Source organism: Danio rerio, chromosome 19 (assembly GCF_049306965.1).
Source record: "Danio rerio strain Tuebingen ecotype United States chromosome 19, GRCz12tu, whole genome shotgun sequence".
Lineage (NCBI taxonomy): Eukaryota > Metazoa > Chordata > Actinopteri > Cypriniformes > Danionidae > Danio > Danio rerio.
In genome coordinates this window covers 15,307,501-15,329,573 of record NC_133194.1, presented here as the reverse complement: position 1 = coordinate 15,329,573, position 22,073 = coordinate 15,307,501, and the positions used below count along the sequence as shown (strand labels likewise).

The 22,073-nt window shown below is 33.7% G+C and overlaps 1 protein-coding gene across 1 annotated transcript in view; it reads right to left on the bottom strand.

Annotated features, from left to right (window-relative positions):
• Nucleotides 1-18,441: 18,441 nt before the first annotated feature.
• Nucleotides 18,442-22,073, bottom strand: part of nudc (nudC nuclear distribution protein) — a 12,182-nt gene continuing 8,550 nt past the window's right edge. The window contains 1 exon segment of the mRNA NM_200919.1: nt 18,442-18,697. Coding sequence (NP_957213.1) covers nt 18,646-18,697 — 52 coding nt within the window. The 3' untranslated portion in view covers nt 18,442-18,645.

Below are 22,073 nucleotides of genomic sequence, written 5' to 3'. Positions count from 1 at the left end.
CACTTGTTGGTGTTCTTTCCTAAAAAATACACTGCCATTTATTCTACTCACCCTTCACTCACTCCAAGAGATGTTTGCTGTTTGTTCAAACTACTTATTCAAAATGAGTCAAAACAACACAATACTTGAGGATTTTTTAGGATAACTTAATTGTTTTGTGTTCAGTCCACTTAAATTTGTAAATAATAATAATAATAATAATAAGTTAACTTAATTTCTTCATGTTGTCCCAACACAAATCTATTGGGTGCAACCCACGCAGCATTTTTTACAGTGCTTTTTCCAAACCTGTTTAAAGATTTTTTTTTTTAATCTGTTGAACACAAAAAAGCTATTTTGAGAAAAGACTATTGACTTTTTAAAGAACAAAAAATAAAACATACTTGTCAAAACATTTGGCAACCATTGACTTTCATAGTATTTGTTGTTGTTTTTTTCCTATGGAAAAGTTTTCAGCTTTCTTTAAAAAATCTATAGCATTCAACAGAGAATAGAAGTCATAAAAGTTGAGTAGTCATAAAAGTAAATAGTGAGTAAACGTTCATCTTTTTTACCCAGCGTTTTAAATCATAAAATTCTAAATAAATAAATAAAAAATTCCTAATGGAAGTTTGCTGCTTGTAAAAATGTCTTCAGTTTCTGATGGAAAAGAAAAGATGTTTAAACTTAAAACCGGTCAAAAGTTTTGGGTCAGTGGGATTTTTAAATGTTTTAAAATAAGCTTATCTTGCTCTCCAAGGCTGCTTTTATTTCAGCAAAAATACAGTACAAATTTTTAAATTGTGAAATATTATTGCAATATAAAATAACTGGTCAAAAGTAGTTTATATTCATTCATTCATTCATTCATTCATTCATTTTCTTGGGGCGAAGCAGAGGCGCAGTAGGTGGAGCTGTTGCCTCACAGCAAGAAGGTCGCTGGTTCGAACCTCGGCTTAGTTGGCATTTCTGTGAGGAGTTTGCATGTTCTTCCTGCGTTCGCATGGGTTTCCTCCGGGTGCTCCGGTTTCCCCCACAGTCCAAAGACATGCTACAGGTGAATTGGGTAGGCTAAATTGTCCGTAGTGTATGAGTGCATGAGGATGACAGGCCCAGATGACAGTCTGGCCGGAATGTGTAAAAAAGTCGTTATCATACATCATATCATATGGTTGTTATCATATGGAAGTCTAAATGGAGGACTTGTTTCAAAGAGACGACCCCGCAATCATACGGGACTATGGGCAAAGAAGAAGAGAAGATTCATTTTGTTTCTTGTCAGCTTAGTCCCTTTCTTAATCCGGGGTTGCCACAGCGGAATGAACCGCCAATTTATCCAGCACATTTTTACGCAGTGGATGCCCTTCAAGTTGCAACCCATCTCTGGGAAACATCCACACACACACATTCACACACACACACACATACACTACAGACAATTTAGCTTACCCAATTCACCTGTACCGCAAGTCTTTGGATTGTGGGGGAAACTGGAGGAAACCCACGCGAACACAGGGAGAACATGCAAACTCCACACAGAAACGCCTACTGAGCCGAGGATCGGACCAGCAACCCAGTGACCTTCTTGTTGTGAGGCAACAGCACTACCTACTGCGTCACTGCGTTGCCAAGTAGTTTATTGCAGTTATTTTAAAAATGAATTTGCAGCTTAATTACTCTTCAGAGTCTTCAGAGTCACATGATCCTTCAGAAATCACTAAAAATAATTATTTATGTTATTTTTATTATTATTATTATAATTATTATTATTAATGGTAATAGTTATGAAAACAATAATGACGGGAGTAATAATTTTATTTAAAACTACAAACAAGAAAGCAGCTATTTAAATTTTTTATTAATATTTTAAAATTTTGATGTACAGAATAATTTTCTTTAAAAGAAAACATTAAAAAAAAACTTACCCGAAATGTTTCACCAGTTATGTATAATAAATAAATAAATGACAAACTCAATCACTGGGTTAACAATAAAAAAAAAAAATTTTTTTTTAAAAAGTAAACATCACTGTTTTTCCATATTTTCCCCCATTATTTCCATGTTCAAAATGTTTTAAGCATGTATTCTCTTATAATGAAATTATACATTTAACCAACATTTTGAGTAACACTTGGACAAAACCAACCACTGGGTTAATTTTTTTGGAATTAAATATTTAAAATAATTAAATATTTTACCCAATTTGGACAAATAATCCAGCTGTTTGTGTACATTTATAATTTGGGAGCAAATAGGCATTTCGTGTCTTCTACTCTATTATTGTTGATTTATCTTGATGAATAGTTGAGCGATATGTTTGGGTCAGTGTGTGAGCAGGTGGAGGATGATAAAGCTGTGTGTGTGTGTGTGTGTGTGTGTGCGTGTGTGTGTGTGTGTGTGTGTATGTGTGTGTGTGGTTGTGCATGCGCTGGTGAAGCTGCAGCAGGTGTGTGTTAAATGAAATCTGCCCTCAGTTGTTGCTGTAATAGAAAGACGTGAAGCTGTGAGAATAAGATTGAGGGAATGTGAGGGGCTTCATGATCTCTCACAGCGCTTTGTCAGAATCTGCAGATCTGTGTGACGCATGGTCAACACTTCCATAAAGAAAAGCAGAAAAACACCTGTAAACTAACTGTATTTTACAGCATTAACATTGCGCATGTCATTAGGAAATTAATTTAAATTTTAACCCATGCAGGAAACAAATTTAATCCACAGACTAAATTGATTAAAAAAAAGTTCTTTACTAACTAATAGAATGCAGTAAACAGACAGACAGACAGACATGACTGACTTAATATATATATATATATTTATATATATATATATATATACATTAAGTCAGTCATGTCAGTCGTTGCACTCTCAGCTCAATTCATTCGAAAGAAAATGTATATACAATACAATTTAACAATGAGTACAATTATTTGTATTCAATTATTTATGTTTTTTTAATTTTCCATTTTTCATATTTGCAATTCCTGTATTTTGGCATTTTTTGCAGTCCACTTAGAATCCAACTATGAAATAATTTTTTTCTTTATTGGCATTGATTGTTTTAAAATTCAAAAGACAACTACATGCTTGTGTTTTTATTTTTGTAATAAATAAGACTGTAAAGCCAGGATCTTGATGGTTTATTGTGGGTATGTTGTTTACATGAAGAAATCTCTGTCACAAGTTAAACAAAAATTCTAATAAACAAATATATTTTGAATTTAAATAGTTTTTGTCTTGCGTTTAAATTATTTTACATTTGTATAGTCAAAATTACAAATTTCAGTCTTTTAAATGTGATTAATCGCGATTAATAAAAAAGTGTGATTAATTAGTTAATTTTTTTATCGATTGACAACAGTTATATATATATATATATATATATATATATATATATATATATATATATATATACATATACATATATATATATATATATATATATATATATATATATATACACATATATATATGTATATATATATATATATATATATATATAAATATATATATATATATATATATATATATATATATATATATATATATATATATATATATATATATATATATATATATATATATATATATATATATATATATATATATATATATATATATATATACATATATATATATATATATACATATATATATATATATATATATATATATATATATATATATATATATATATATATATATATATACATATATATATATATATATATATATATATATATATATATATATATATATATATATATATATATATATATAGGGCGATGTAGTGGCACAGTAGGTAGTGCTGTCGCCATACAGCAAGTCGCTGGTTCGAGCCTCGGCTGGGTCAGTTGGCATTTCTGTGTGGAGTTTGCATGTTCTAAATGAATAGGACATAGGGGGATAACTGGGAATAGAACACAGCCAGGAACTATGTTTTTAACCAAAGCCCCAGATGTGTAGTTGCAAGCATAGAAGTTTGTGATGGTTTGTTGGAACGACAGATTTGGCAAACCAACCAACTATGTTTGTAACGACACAACTTGCGACCTTAGTTGGCTAACAATTATTTTTGGAAACGCACCCCTGATTGATTCATACTTCATTTTCATTATTATTATTATTATTATTATTATTATTATTATTATGTAGTTTTAAATGATATAGAAATTATAATTAAGATAAGTGATAATTATAAGTAATAACGGTAGTAGCAGTACTACTTTTAATGATTTATACTTTGTTTTCTTCTTCTCCTTCTTCCTCTTCTTCTTATTAATAATATTATTATTATTTTTCTTTTACAAATAGGCACTAATGACTGGATTATCCTCTGTATTAAATCTCTTCTGAACTGAACTGAAAGTGTATGTGAATGCGTCAGGAGGGACTGAAGCTGCTGATGTCAGGTCAGTGATTGAACACTCAACACTGTGGTGTAAATGAAGCTTGCAGGGTCATAGGGACACAGGCAAACAATAATGAAGGAGCAATGTGACCGCCAGCTGTGTGTGTGTGTGTATGTGTGTGTGTGTCCAGTGTAAAGAGCGCAGCCCATGAAAGTTAGTTTTTCTAAATAGTTCTCTGTCTGAAGAGTGTGAAGGTCTGAAGTCTCTCAGACGCTGCAATGAAAAGCACTTTGTTATGAGCCAAAGATGGTTATGTAAGCACAATGAACAGGTTTCTCACTATATGAAGATAAAGTATTAAATAAATTATTCTGATTAATAAACAAATATCACAAGTAAATTTAGCAAACATTCTGGAAATGTGCCGATGCTGTACAAATAGTTGATATTACACAGAGTTCGGATACAAAACTTTTAAAAACCTGCAGTCTGAATTGTTCTAAAATGAGCATTTTTCTCAGGCTCTTGAGTGCATTTCAGTCATTTCACTTTTATGGCAAATAAGTTATTGTCATTTTCTTAAAGTAAAGTAACAGAACATTAACATTGATTGACTTTTTTTTAGAGCTGATAAGAGTGCATTATCATGGAATAGAAAACTCAGCTTCATTTTTTAAATAAATGATGAACATGATATAATTAACAAGGAAAGAACATCATTTGATAAACAGAAGGCCATTTGCACATCTACATTTATCATTATTACTTTTTTTTTTTTGTAAAACAATAGAACTTTTACTTCAATTAAATAATGAATTTTAGGGACTGTGCAGACTAAAATCAATGTGTCTTCCTCCCATAATCTTAGTTTGTAAAAAAAAAAAAAAATTGTTTTATTTGCATAATCCTCAAACACATTGTCTCAAATTTTTGTGGAAAAAAATGTGACCACTAAAACATTCAGAGGACAGAATTGTATATAATTTAAATTCACTTTATTATACTATTACTACTACTACTACTACTACTACTAATAATAATAATAATAATAATAATAATAATAATGATAACAAGAAGAAGAAGAAGGAGAATAGACTGTATAATATACTGCTCTACATACCTATAATACATTATATATTATATAATATATATATTTTTTGTTTTACTAGAAAATATTAGCCCTCCTGTAAAATATTCATTCATTCATTAATTTTCTTGTCGGCTTAGTCCCTTTATTAATCCAGGGTCGCCACAGCGGAATGAACCACCTACTTATCCAGCAGGTTTTTATGCAGCGGATGCCCTTCCAGCCGCAACCCATCTCTGGGAAACATCCACACACACTACGGACAATTTAGCCAACCCAATTCACCTGTACTGCATGTCTTTGGACTGTGGGGGAAACCGGAGCACCCAGAGGAAACCCACGCGAAGGCAGGGAGAACATGCAAACTCCACACAGAAACACCAACTGAGCCAAGATTCGAACCAGCGACCCAGCGACCTTCTTGCTGTGAGGCGACAGCACTACCTACTGCGCCACTGCCTCACCCCTGTAAAATATAAATATTTAAAATATTTTATAAAAGTTTTTAGATCGATCATAACAATATCCCTGGTAAACAGCATTAGGGAAATATTTAAAAAACAACAATTCAGGAGTGAATAACAACTGTTCAGCAATCTAAAAAAACTCAATTATGGATTTTTTGATGGTTGTGTGGTCAGTTGTCAAGTTCATAGGTGAAGGAGCTCTATAGGAAACATAAAGTCAAATTAACCAACAACACGGCCCAAATAGATGATGACATTGACATTCATATGTAGATTTATATTTCAAAGTTTGTTTTAAAAATTTGTGCTTTTGCTATTTTGTTTCTTCAAATGCTTGTAGTGATCACAGATGAGTTTGAAGCACTTGTCTGAGTTAGATATGCTCCTGTCAACATTTTTGTTGATCCTTAAACTTTAATCCTGTAAAATATATGTTCCAAACCTAATCCCTACCTCCAAACCTGAACAAACTAATAACATCTCTGCTAGGAAAATAAAACAGCTTAAACCAGCCTAAGATATTTTAGCTGGTCGACCTGGTTTGAGAGGGGGTTTTACCATTTCCAGACTGGTTTCCAGCTATTTACAGCCTGGTCCTACCAGGTCAGGCTGGAAAATGACCAGCTAAAACTAGCTTCACCAGCCTGAAAACTAGCTTCTCCCAGCCAAGCTAGGCTGGTCAGGCTGGTTTTAGTTGGTCATCTCCCACACTGACTAGCTAAGACCAGGCTGGAAATGGCTGGAAACAAGCATGGGATGGCCAAGACCCCTTTAAAACCAGGCTGGTAAATCAGTTAAAACCGGCTAGGCTGGTTTAAGCAATTTTATTTTTATTTTTATTTATTTATTTATTTTTTACAGCAGAAATATCCATAAAATCAGATAAAAGTAATCATATGTGTGAATAATCATGAGATACAATGAAGAAGTAATCATAGCTGTATCTAAAATCATTCTCATTCACTATTCCCTAATTAGCCTAGTACACTCGAAAGAGTGATTAAAAGTGGAAAAAAGCGAGTGAATTCGAGCACTGCAGCAGACAGGATGTCTTTTTGTTTGTTCTTTGATAGTTGATGAATCCATCAAACAGATTAGATTTTAAACTTCTTACTCCCTGTCAATTTTACTTAACACTAGATGAGCTGTCTATTAATATTGAAAGAAAGTGTTTTGATATCTGTCACGTATACAAACGTTACTTTATTTAAATAATATTTTATTTTGAAACTTTCACTGAAAGAATTCAGCTAAGGACGCCATCTTGTGGTAAGACGCGAAAATTCATTATGGGTATTTTCTAGTTGTTGAGTGCATGTTGGTTGGACAGTAGTAAACATCTGAAACGGGTCAAAACCTTTTGTCAAAGTTGTCCTGAAGCTATTTAAAAACTCCTATTCGTGTCCAATGGTGAAAGACTAAATTTAACAGAAGCTCTAAACTGTCTGTGAAATCTGATTGGTTGATTGTTGTTTAATCATCAACAAATGGTAAAATCAATTTGATACACACACAGCCTGCCTATGTTGATCCTTGTTAATAAGAGACTGATTGAGTGTGTTTTTCTTCTTCTGAAAGCGCTGTTGAAAGTGTGCTCGGCACTCAGGTGAGGAGGGGACGGCCTGCGGGACCCCTCACTGAGAGGACAAACCACATGATTGTGTTCAGAAGTGTGCTGTTTGTGTCCACTTCTTCCATATGGAGATCAGCAGGCCTTAGTTTGTTTGTTAACACAGCTAACATTGCGTGATACTGAGAAGAAGGGTATTGGAATTATGTGTTTATTATACATTAGCCACTAGCCATTTCCTGGGAAGGTTTTAGTACTGTGGATAATCTCCTAAACTTGATTAAACAGTTTGTGCATGTCTATAGTTTATGTACAAGGCTAAAAAATGTCTTAAAAGATTAATTTATACAATTTTAGAAAATGTAGTAATAATAATGTAAGAATACTATCCCATTCTGAACATTTGAGATATTGCTCATTTGCTCATAAAAGAAATGTTATTGAATATAAACACCATGGTCTTAATTTAAAAATAGATGATGAAAATGTTATTTAATACTATTTTATGGGGGTTACAAATGCACTGTAAGAAGATTATCCAGTTAAAACAATTTAACGAAAGAAGTCTAAAATCATTGTGATTTAAATGGCTTATTAGCTTATATTAAAGGGCACCTGTTTTATCCCTTTTACAAAATGTAGGATAAGCCTTTGGTGTCTCCAGAATGTGTCTGTAAAGTTTCGGCTCAAAAACCCATCAGATTATTTATTAGAGCCTCTAGAATTTGCCCATTTTAGTGTTTAAGTCAATTGTAGCTGTGTTAAATGTTTATTTAAGTTAAATACTGTTTTCTTTCGACTAGAATAAAAGCACTTTTTAATTTTTCAAACACCATTTTAAGGACAAAATTATTAGCCCCCTTTAGGCAATGTTTTTTTTCGTAATACAATAACTTGCCTAATTACCCTAACCTGCCTAGTTAACCTAATTAACCTATAGTTAACCCTATAAATGTCACTTTAAGCTGTATAGTAGTGTCTTGAAAAATATCTAGTCAAATATTATTTACTGTCATCACGGCAAAGAAAAAATAAATCAGTTATTAGAAATGAGGGGCTAATTATTCTGACTTCAACTGTACATTTTGTTATACAAATTAATCAATTCGGTAGGCGGGGAAACCGCACTCCTACGTCACGTTGTGGTGAGCCTCAAAATCACTGGGATTTGGGACCTATTTTAACATCAGTACATTTCAAAACAAAGACTTATGTTAATATCACTCTAATATGACAGTGGACACTCCATACATACAAACAGTTCTGTCAATTTGGCAAATTAAATTTAACTCACAATCCAATAATTTGGAAACTGTTGGTGCTTACAGTCCAATTTTATGAAACCCACATAAATACATTTACTTCTAAAAAAATCATATATTTGTGAGCAATGGTTTGTGAGCAGGCATAAACTTATAATGTTTTGTTGCCTTAACCAGTTAAACTCCGCATCATTGACTTTCAATAGAAGATTTAAAGGGCTAGCATTGCACCAGACCCCCTTAAGTGGTTTCATTTGAAAGTGTAGAATCTATATTTTATGCACATCATGCATCACATGAATCACTTTGGTTTTTATTCTACTTTATAAAAGGTATTTACACTTAAATACACAGTATTTTGGATATCCGAGCTGGGTATTGAACATTGGTTAATTTTCACATTTTTTTATATGTTTCATATATGACACATGCACAAGTTATAGCTCAAATGAAAGCTCTTATCGTTGCTCATACGGTTCTAGCATTCTTTTTACTGAATTATATTCACATATCAAACAGTTGTCGAATGAATCATGGTGTTACCCTGGCACAGAAGTGAAAACAATACATTTATGATCACTAAGCAGCCCCAGATAGGACAGACAGCTCCCATCTCTTACCTTATGCTGACCTTATCTCTGACGCTTATGCTTCAGGGCCATTTCTCGTCTGTTTTTGAGGTGATGTGCATAAGTAATCCTTTTTTATGTCTGACGTGGTCCAACCACAGTGAATTATGTTTGATCAAACAAAAGAATAGTGAAATATGAAAACAACGATTGATACCTTTGGCTTGTATAGCACCTCTCATCAGTTGGAATACAATAACTTTTGCATAGATTATGGTAGAGACATTTTTCTTTTTTCCTATCTTTACAGACATGTGCAGGAACCACCGAAATTAATTACAGCAACCTAGACCACACAGAACCTAAAAGGTATACTTACAAATTTGAGTTTATAAAAAAAAAAATACAAAAACCGCCTCTTTTTTTTAGGTGTTTTTTATAACACAGACAACATATACAGTCATTTAAACACTTTCAATAGTGTTTTATGAAAATTCTAAGGATTTTTCTTTTTAAATTATACCAAATTTTTGCATTTACACCTCTGCATGTGGATTTGGGAAGCTTTTAAGTTTAGGTTTAGGAAAGTTTAGGAAATCCCAAAATATCACCGGAGTCTAAGTGGTTAATAAATACAACTTTTGTAGAATTTTGTTTGTACTTCCCTTGTGTCAAAATGGACCCGAAAGCAGATTATATTTTACACAAGCACCTTATATTTTACATAAATAAATAATTAAAATGGGATCCAAATGTGATGTGTTTCAGTCTATGATTAAAGTGTAATATTACTCAGTTTTCCCAAAGGACAAAATATAGAGAATGACAGTCTATGTCTGTTTTTCCATCAACAATGCCAAAGCATCTTCTATTTCCCGGTATCGGTGCAGTCATGGCTGGGTAAACACTCGGGTTATATTGGCGAGTCTGAATGCGAGGGTTTGTGGATGAGTTATGGCTCTCTGCTGCCAAAAACAAGTCATGAAGTCTGGAGCGGGCCGCGGTGAACGAGTGTTTGCCCATCATCTCTCCTGGCCTTCACCCCCACACAAACCCACTTCACCCTCTGATGTCTGTGTGCCTCCGTTAATGAAGAAATTCTGGTACCTGGGTGAGACATTACTGAGAGCTGAGCAACCTGCAGACCTCTGAGCCACTGCTCAGCTGAGAGAACACAACACATACAGCAGCTTCCAGCTATAGAGCTCTAGCTCTCTCTCGCTCTCTCTCTCTCTCTCTCTCTCTCTCTCTCTCTCTCAACAGCACTGAAGAATCACTGATGTGACCACTTTGGTATCTGTCTATCTATCTGTCTGTCTGCCTGCCTATGTATCTATCTATCTGTCTCTGTCTGTCTGTCTGTCTGTCTGTCTGTCTGTCTGTCAGTAAGTCTGTCTGTCTATGGTAAATTAGGTTGATTGGACATGATTTGAAGTAGACATCCACCTGTCTATATAAGGTCCCAGGGTTGACAGTGCATGTCAAAGCACAAACCAAGCATGAAGACAAAAGAATTGTCTGTAGACCTCAGAGATAGGATTGTCTCGAGGCACAAGGCTAGGGAAGGTTACAGAAAATTTTCTGCTGCTCTGAAAGTTCCACTAAGCACAGTGGCTTCCTTGATCTGAAGTGGAAGATGTTTGGAACCACCAGGACTCTTTCTAGAGCTGGCCGGTCATCTAAGCTGAGTGATTAGGGGAGAAGGGCCTTAGTCAGGGTGGTGACCAATGACCCAATGGTCTCTCTGTCTGAACTCCAGCATTCTTCTGTGTAGAGAATACAACCTTACGGAAGAACAACCATCTGTGCAGCAATCCACCAATCAGGCCTGTATAGTAGATTGGCCAGACAGAAGCCAGTCCCCGTCTGGAGTTTGCCAAAAAGCATCTAAGGGACTCTCAGACCATAAGAAACTAAATTCTTTGGTCTGATGAGACAAAAATTTAACTCTTTGTAGTGAATGCCAGGTGATACGTTTAGAGAAAAGCAGGCACCGCTCCTCACCAGGCTAATACCATCCCTACAGTGAAGCATGGTGGAGGCAGCATCTATGCTATGGGGATGTTTTTTCAGGAATTGGAAGACTAGTCAAGATTGAGGGAAAGATGAATGCTGCAATGCACAGAGACATCCTGAATGAAAACCTGCTTCAGAGTGCTCTTAACTTTAGACTGGGGCAACGGTTCATCTTCCAAGGACAATGACCCAAAGCACATCGCCAAAAATATCAGTGGAGTGGCTTCACAACAACTCTGTTAATGTGCTTGAGTGGCCCAGCCAGAGCATAGAAAATCTGAAAATGGCTGTACACCGTCGCTTCCCATCCAACCTGATAGAGCTTGAGAAGTACCGCAAAGAGGACTGGGCAAAAATTCCCAAAGACTGGTGTGCCAAGCTTGTGGGATCATATTCAGAAAGACTTGAGGCTGTAATTGCTGCCAAAGCTGCATATACAAAGTATTGAGCAAAAGCCGTGAATACTTCTGTAAATGTGATTTTTCAGGTTTTTTATTTTTAATAAATTTGCACCAATTTCAAAAAAATCTTTTTTTTTCACATTGTCATTATGGGCTATTGTGTGTAGAATTTTGAGGAATTAAATTAATTGAATCCATTTTGGAATAAGGCTGTAATATAAAAAAATGGAAAAAGTGAAGCGCTATGAATACTTTCCAGGTGCACTGTATAGACCTTACTATATAGTGAACTGAAATAAATCAATAAATAACACAACAGATAATGAGATTAAGTATTTTTTTTGTAAAATAATCTACAATCTATGATAAACGCGGCAATAATCTCTATAGTTTACAACTTTTTTCCATTTAATTTTTTTATATGCAGTTTACATAAACATTGTCAAATCAACAGTCTGCTAAAGTCTCTCTGTATACACTTTTAACGCTTTAAACAAAAAACATGCACAATGAACTGAATCTACAGTACACACTACCTGACAAAAGTCCTGTCATCGATCTAAGTTGTAAAAGCAACTATTAATTACTTGACTTTTAGTTTATTATTTAAAAAGTGGCAGAAAGTCGATTTTTCTGATGGATCATCTGTTGGACTGCATGCCAATCATCACAAATACTGCAGAAGACCTATTGGAACCTGCATGGACTCAAGATTCTCACAGAAATCAGTTAAGATTGGTGAAGGAAAAATCTTGGTTTGGGGTTACATTCAGTTTGGTGGCGTGTGAGAGATCTGCAGAGAGGACATCAACAACCTGTTGTGAGGTGAGGTGTCGAGACATTTATGCTGCCCATTACATTTCAAACCACAAAAGAGGGGATATTTTTCAGCAGGATAGGGTTTGGAGGGTTGGCCAGCCTATTTACTAGATTATTTCACCACATTATTAAGCTTGTCAGGGGTAAGATAAAGGAGGAGGCATTGAAGATGAATCCAAATTATCTTGATGAACTCTGTGAATCCTAAGAATGCTTTCTCCAGATGACTTATAAAATAAGTTATTTGAGTCATTGTAGAGATGTATGGATGCAGTCCTCCAAACTCATGGGAGTCACGCACTTTATTAATCCTTTTTTCCACTGCACAATGACTTTATATTCTATACTGTACATTATTTCTGTTTAGTGACAAGAGTTTTCTCTAAGTGAATTCAGATCTTACTGTCCCAATTAAATTATAAAAAAATCAAGACAAGATCATATTATTTTGGTGAAAAAAAAGTGTTTTCTAGAGGCTTTTGCCTTTTATATAAGCCACTTCTGATACCAAATGATCAACTAGAAGTCATTACTTCATTACGACAAGACTTTAGTCAGAAATGAAAAAAATATATTGTAGTAACTTAACAAATAAATACAAATACATGTAAAATACAAATAAAAGAAAACAAACAAGATAAAAAAGTACAGAGAAAAGACTTGATCATCTGTGACATTGCCAAAATAATCCTTGACATTACCAAAATATTTTACTTTAATGCGACAAATAAGGCTGTATGTTTGACAATTTTTGCTGTGAATATAAGAATTTCAGTAAATAAAATAAAATTAATAAAAAGTATTAATAAAAAGGAAATAAAAAGTTAATAAGGTCATTTACTAATATATGAGTTTTTCTTTTGACTGGAAGAAAAATAGGTGAATATGTGTTTCTTCTTTAATGCCCCAAAAAGAGCATGAACTCTCCATATACATTACAACCTCCAAAGAACAATTCACAAGATGTATTTTATGAAGGGTCTTGAAACAAACCAATTTAAATGTGAACCATATCTCCGTGCTGCTCTTGTGCTAAACATCCTCAAATGTTTGTCGACAGTTCTGACGAGCGAGCTGTGAAACTGCCTACAAGAAGCAAAGTTACTATTAAGTTTTAGGAAACATATGTGCCATTTCACATACAACAAACACTTGCTAGTTTGCAGGAGTTAATGCAGCTGACAGACACTCTCACCATCATGATGAAGGAGCCACTACAGCCGTAGACAGTCACACGATGTCCAAAAGAGATGTTAACAAACTGCACGCTCCGCTCAGACCATTAGCAGTGATACCAAATATACAATCAAGCCTGGGTGACGAATAACTGCCTCTCAGCTCTCGTTTTACTCTAGAGAAATCAGTACTTATTCTGTAAGTACAGTTGAGGGCAAAAGTAATAGCCCTCCTGAGAAATGTTTATATTATCTTTTATATATACAGTTGAAGTCAGAATTATTAGCCCACCTTTGAAATTCTTATTTAAATATTTCCCAAATGATGTTTAACAGAGCAAGGCAATTTTTACATGTCTGATAATATTTTTTTTCTTAAGGAGAAAGCCTGATTTGTTTTATTTTGGCTTAAGTAAAAACAGTTTTACATTTTTTTAAAAACATTTTAAGGTCAAAATTATTAGCCTCTTTAAGCTATTTTTCCCCGATAGTCTACATAGTTATAACTTGCCTAATTACCCTAACCTGCCTAGTTAACCTAATTAACCTAGTTAGGCCTTTAAATGGCACTTTAAGCTGTATAGAAGTGTCTTGAAAAATATCTAGTCAAATAATATTTACTGCCATCATGGCAAAGATAAAATAAATCAGTTATTAGAAATGAATTATTAAAACTATTATGTTTAGAAATCTGTTGGAAAATTCGTCTCTTCGTTAAACAGAAATGGGGGGGGGGATGGGATAATAATATAAATAATAGAACACATTGATTAATAATAATTCTGACTTCAACTGTTTATTTCCCGACATTGTAAAAAAAAACATGATCAATTAGTCCTGACAGCATATGTTGTTAGTTTACTGTAACTTGTTAAAATAAGTTAATCATGTTTTATAATTCAGTTTAACATAATATAAGTTAAGGGACTCATAAGGTTCATTTGATTCAGCTTAAAACATTTAAGGAAACCAGGACTTTTTAACAGTGAGGAGATGTTTATCAGAGCTAAGACATTTTCACAGCATTTCCTATATGATATTTATGTTTTATTTACATTTTATTTAATTTTATTTTTGGCTAAAAAAGCTATTTTTAATTTTTTTTAAAACAAGTTGAAGTTCAATATTAGCCCCCTTCTAGAATTTCTTTTTCCGACTTGCTACAAATAAAACATCCAACCAAATTATTCAAGTTAAGACTTTAAAAAGCTGAACGCTAGCACAATAACTAGTAAAATAGTATGGCAATGCTAAAAGAAATTAGTTATTCTTCATGTTTGCAGTTGAAGTCAGAATTTTTAAATTATTAGCCCCCTATTTATTTATTTATTTTTTTCATTTTTTACATTTCTAATCATAATAGTTTTAATAACTTATGTCTAATAACTCATTTATAAGAGATTTAATGATAAAATAATTATTTATTTCATCTTTGCCATAATGACAATAAATAATATTTGACTATACTTTTCAAGTCACTAATATTTAGCTTAAAGTGACATTTAAAGGCTTAACTATTAGTTATTAATAAGGTTAACTAGGCAGATTAGGGTAATTAGTGCAGTTAATGTTGGTTTGTTCTGTAGACTAGCGAAAAAATATATAGCTTGAAGGGGCTAATAATTCTGACCTTAAAATGGTGTTTAAAAAATTAAAAACTGCTTTATTTTTAGCCGAAATAAAACAAATCAGACTTTCTCCAGAAGAAAAAATATTATCAGACATACAGTGAAAATGTCCTTGCTCTGTTAAACATCATTTGGGAAATATTTAAATAAGGGAAAAAAAAAAATCAAATGGGGGCCAATAATACTGACTTCAGCTCTAGATGTGTGGATAAATTCTTACTCTCCATTAAACAACACTTGAGAAATATTTTTAAAAGAATTAAAATTTAACAGTTGGGCTAATTACTTTAACTGTATATAGGCTACAGTAGTCAACATTTGAATTGAACAAAAAAAAAAAAAGGTTCAACAATGTTTTCCTAAAACAAGAACCACTTTCAGGACAACTTTAAAGAAACGTTTTGATTCACTTCAAATGCTGATAATTCAATTAAATTTTTTCCATATTCATTTATGTATGCTTTTGAATTACATTATTTACCTCGATCTTTCCACCAACAACTGTGGATGTAAAAAGTGACTTTTATTAACATTTGTAATAGCTTAAAGTGATTTACTCTGGACTGGTGCTGGGACAGTTTTTCTCAGCCGCTCTTGTCCATTTCTCAGATCAGAATTGATTTTCTCAAAACTACTTGTTCAATCTTCAGATCATCATTGTGTCACTTGTGCATGTCAGAAAAGCAGTTTCTCATTCCTTTGAACAAGTTGCAAATGCGTTTGTACATCCATGCAAATGATTATGTGCAATTCTCTGATGTTTCCCACACTATCAATTGCATATGTCATGTTGATCAGAATTCATTATTTTGGTCTCTGTTATAGTCTCACCACCCACAACATTCAATCACTTGTTCATGGCATCTTAATGACTGAAGTTGTCACAATATTTTGTCATAATGCATTTTTATATACATTTCCATTAGACTTTATTTTCTAAATCTGTCTACAATTGGTCAATTTTTCTCAGGTGAATCGTTTTCTTTTGAAGGTGCATCTCAAACGAGATTATCCTATGTTCACATTTTTACTTTTTTTTGCGCTATGCAATGCTGTCTTTTCCTTTCAGTATCACATTGACATGATCTGTCAACAAATTACAGTACAAACTAAAAAAACAAAACAATAAATTTATAATTAAACAAATAAAAATTTGCCATAGTTTACATCAGAACACCGCTTCAGAGTACACTGATGTATTGACAATGACTAATTTGACTTGTCATTCTGATGGCACGGACACAGAAATTTAGTTACCCTTTCTGATTTTTATGGCCTAATTCTCTATATATGACTTCTCATAATCTTATAGTCAAATGATTAAAATGACAATAAAAGTTAATTTGTTAACCTGCAATTTTCAACACCAAAAGTCGTCAGAACAGAAACAAAGGTCCCATAATGTGGCCTAATTTATAACCATAAACAACTTGGAAAAAAAATCACAAAAATAGAGAAACCATTAATAAATGGATGTATTTTACAGTTTATATGTTTTACATTTAAATCTTTGTAAAGTTATATATATATTTTGGACAAATTAAAAGGATAAACAGTTTAAAAGGAGCTATTTTTTTTTTTTTTTTTGCTGTTGTTGCCCATTTATCTACAGTGACATTTAGTTGTTTTCTCAGACCCATGTGAAAAAGGTTTGTTTTAGACAACAATGGCATCTGTTTTGTGAAACGTTTAAAAAATGCAAAGAATTGTTTCGTTTTATTGACCTTTTTGCATAGTTGTTGTTTGACTAAAATGTAGGTCTGTTTAAGTGGAGCAGTTAAAGTATAAAATCCACTTTTTCTGAACCAGTGTTTTGAATAAAAACAAATTAAATGCTCAGAATAGGTAAAAAAAAAAAAAAAACTACATAAAGGTTAATAAGAAAGCAAATGGTGATGGGTTTCTGCTAAACACAAACTGAATTCATTTCAAATATAACTGTCTTTACATGTCATTTAAATAGAATATAATGCTTATTATAAATAACCGCTGCTGGAGAAAAAATAAAAAAAAATTAAAAATCTAAACAAGTGTAGGTCTACAAGCAGTTTCTAACAAACACTGAATTACAAAAAAATCATCTCATGAATGAGGATAAAAACAAACAAACAAAAAAATTAAAAAGAAATTACATAAAATGAAAAAGTTAAAGACTTAAATATCTGCTTACTGGATTTTAAAAAGCTTAGAGGAACTGTTTAAAAATAATAGGGGGAAGTAGATACATCTAGAGTCTTACTGTAGTGTTTTTAGACCTTGTCCCACAGCGAGTACAAGTTGCTACACAAGGTTTTAATGAGCTACAATTCAATTATGCATGTGTTTTTTGCAAAATCACATATTGATTTTCTACGGTTTCTTACAGTAGCCAAAATTGTAAGCAATAGCTGTAGTATGCGTAATAGTTAGTGTTAAACCTCAAGTCTGTTAAAAAAACATGAGGGACAATTCTGCCACTCCGTGGACTAGAGAAGAATAACACATTGAAGCTCCCACACAAAAACGAGAAAAATAGATCAATAACTATTGGCCAACACTGCCATCTTGTGGTGCTTGAGATGGATTTTGCTTTGTACGTTAATCAAGCCTATCAGTTCAACTATTAAATACTTCAAATATAAAGTTCTGCCTTCCATTAATTTTAAAAATATATATTTTTTCTATTACAATAGTTATTTTATACAGTATAATTGGTGTTTATGTTTTGTCAAATTTACGAGTCAAAGTCATTTTAATGAATTTTACTCAACTAAACACCACCTGAGTCTTGGAAATCAAAATTAAACCAATGTTATTATTTATAAAATTTATCCAATTAAATACATACTTAGAATTATATATAATGTGACATTGTATATTAATATTGTACATTATATTGCACTTAAAAAAAATGATGAGCTCATATAAACACCAACAATAAATAATTAACAAACATCACATTCTAACATGGCAGCACAACCACAAACAGCAAACCATAACCAATAAATCAGGTTGCTCCTAACAAAATTAGGTCCTGCTTAACATGTGTTCTCATCTGAGAAGCCACTGCATCGAAACTTGCATCAATGGATCATTTATAAAGCATTAACTGCCATAATAAGAGCCATATTTGCACAACCTGAGAGGGTTTGAAATGATTTATTAAAAAAACAACAAAAGCAAGAGATGGTGTATCATGACTTTCCACCATCACAACAGTGAAACTTATTAGGCGAACAATGACCGAAGCAAACACAAGCAGCTCGAACTTATGGTGTGATAAGCAGATCAGAATCACATGTACAGAGATGATCATTCACATGTTCACGCAGCACGAGCGTCTCTCAGCTGAACTTGGCTTTAGAGAAGTCCATCTCTGGATGCTGAGCCATGAACCTGCAAATCACACACACGCGCGCATTCAGGAGATGAGGGGTCTCGTTTATAAATGCGACATAAGCAAAAAACAAATGGAAAAGTGCATAAGACACATCCCCCCAAAAAAACGTTATCTATGAATAAAAAAAAACCTTGACAAGAGTGTGAGCAGCTGTAAGTCTAAGTTACTACATTTAACTTAAATATTGACTTAAATTAACCACTTTAAATCATCATATGAGCTATTATCATAAAGAAACAAACTACATAAATGTACACTCACTGTAAGGACGATTTCTATGCTAACTTTATAAATCTGACCCCAGAACTGTAAGCTTCAGTTAACTTTAAGTATACAGCTCTCAAAGGACTGAATGCTTTCTTTTTATTAATTTTTAATTACCCTTTCAGTTTAAGTCACAGCGAGTCTAAAAATGTTGAAAAACGCAACTTAAGCTTATGTGCAGTTGGGGAGGTTTTGATCCACTCATGAGGCTTAATTTGGCCACAACTTTCTCTGTTTCAGCAAACAAAATGCCTTTTGGTGACCAATCTTATTTTGACACACATTTTGGGGAAATCATTTGAAAATTTTCAAAAACCTCTGCCTCTTTTCTGGGGTAGCAGTCTTGGGAGAGAACCCCAGACTTTCCTATCCCTAGACACTTCCTCCAGCTCTTCCGGGGGATCCCGAGGCGTTCCCAGGCAAGTCGAGAGATTTTGATTGTTAACCATCATTTGCAGTGCAAAAAAAAAACCCGCTAGTTTCTGGGTATTATATGGACTATAGTGTTTGTGTCGTGTGTGCGTGTGTCTAGGTATGTAAGAGAGAACTTTGCACATTTGCCTTGATATGTCTGAGAAAATTTAAATAAGCAGCTCAGCTCTTAGAACAGTTAGTAAACAGAACTGTAAGTGTACTTATGCACAGACACACACACTATAATCTGCCGTTTCACTGAATACGGAATGAGAAGATCACAGGCTCTCCTCACTCACTGATGATGGCTTCAGCGTCGTGCTCACAGCTGACCAGCCTTTACAATAACATTGCTTGAATAGTCCACCCGCATTATGTATAGTTAACTGGTGATCTGGAACCTTTAGGGTGGACAAACTACTGTACGTTTTAGATACATGTAAATCATTTTTAAATGTCTATTTTTTTTTAGTTATGTGTTTTTTAAAGGACATTTATGTTGAATAAAAGTGTATGTGTATATATATTTTGCTTGTTTCGACATTTAAATTTTGAGGCAAGGAAAAGATTTGGTCTGGCCAGAGAAAAATGAGTAAATCCTTAGTATTAGGCCCTGTAAATGTAAAAAAGATAAAAATAAAATAAACTAATTGCAATGTGACACTTTGAAACCTTAACCCATGCTCATTGAGCAAGGTCATACACAACACACAAAAAAATTAAATGAATGAGGAGACATGTGGACATAACAAGTTAAGGGCTGCAACTAACGATTATTTTAATAATCAATAAATTTGTCGATTTTTTTTAATTAATCGATAAATCGGATTTAAAAAATACATTATTTAAATAAAAATCGTATAAAATAAAAATCTTAAAGGTCACCTCGGTTACCCCTTTTTTCAGATTTAATACAAGTCTTTTGCGTCTCTATAATGTGTATATAAAGTTTCAGCTCAAAACATCCATCAGATTTTTCATTATACCCTTTACAAGATACTGTTTTATACCCATTTCCACCAGGGAGTGGTTTTGTCGTACTGCGCCTTTAAGACGAGTCTTTCCCGCCTACTGTTTCTACGTGCCTTCCCGCGTGCTTTAATCTCCTCCCTCGGCTGCGTCAGACAACAGACAGACTTAAAGGAAGAAGGTCTCACGTAGCGTTTGTGAGAAATACTGCAGTAAGAACTTTACTAACGTTAATCAGTGTTTGTTGTGCAGTCGCGTTGATGAGTCACACGCAATATCGTTACAAAGTTCATACGCGCACACGCAGAAACAGGGAGGCAGACAGACCGCGCTTAGCTTTGCACTGTATTTGCACTCAAATGTGAAAGGATTCAGGCTAATCTCCACTGCTGTGTGGATATCTGTTATGTTATTGTACAAAATAAATTTCTGATTTAACGTCCACAAACCGGGATTGAAGCGTCTTACTTTATAATTGTTCTGACACACGGCTGTGCTGATGAAGTAAAGCTGAAGTAAATCGCTGTAATTAATTACACACGAGCACTGTTTTAAAACACTTTAAACATGTGAAACTTACTCTTAATCACATTTGATGATGATTGCTGATCCTAGCGAACTGAACAGACCTTTTATTCCTGGTTGCTTTGCGTATGTCTGGTCTTGTTGACATACACGTGACTCCCTGGACATGTGAATGCGCGCAGCTGTCAATCAATTCGGTGGGCGGGGGGACCGCACTCCTACGTAAAGTTGCGGTCGGTCTGAAAACCGCTCTAATTGGTCCACCGTCTTTATGTTGTTAAATTTAAAAAAAAAAGGACTGGGTGTGTTTATATCAGCTCAATATGATGGTCTATACACTATATATACACATATGTTTGTCCAAATAGCTTGAAAAGTAGATTTTTCACCATAGGTGCCCTTTAAATCAAGATACATACTAGACACCTGAAATAGCAAGAGAATTTATGTCTTGTATCCTAAAAAACAAAAAAAAGCATGAAAACTAAGTGATTGTTTGCTTAAAACAAAACAGAAGTTTTAAGCATCACTTTATTTTCTCATGCCATTTTTCTTGTATGTTCTTGATGTAAGATTTTTTAGATATTTGGACAGGAAACTAGATGAAATGATTAAGAAAGAAAAGCTTTTTCTGCAGTGCAGCTATACATGACAACAGATGGAAAAACGAATGATCTACAAAAGGAGAGTGAATAAAAATGTGTCTTTAGTCTTGCAATGCAAAGTAACTATACCACCGCTGCTTTACTACTGTTATTAACCCTTTCACTGGTGAGTTTAAAAGATTCTATCAGGCCCCGCAATGAGTTTTGTTAGGCAAAGGAGTTTTACGAGCCCGATGGAGCGATTGTTTGTGTGGAGTCCCGTGAAGGAGCTCTGGATGGAAAGTTTTGCTTTGCGTTTACCTCATGGTTAAAGTTGTTGCACGTCCGCTGGTTCTTGCCTCAAAATAAGCGAGTTTGAACCACTTGTACATTAAGGAGGCGTTCAGAAAAAAAAAACACCAGCGAAGAAACGCGTCACAGAGGAACATAAACACCTCACTGTCAACTAGCGTTTCGGAAGTGTTATTGAAGAGCAACAGAAACAGCACGCAGAAGTATAAATGCACAGCTACTCGCATTGCATGCACCATGGGTCACGCCGATCACTTGACTCAGAAGTAAAAATCAGGCTTTAAGGTGCTAATTTCTACAAAAG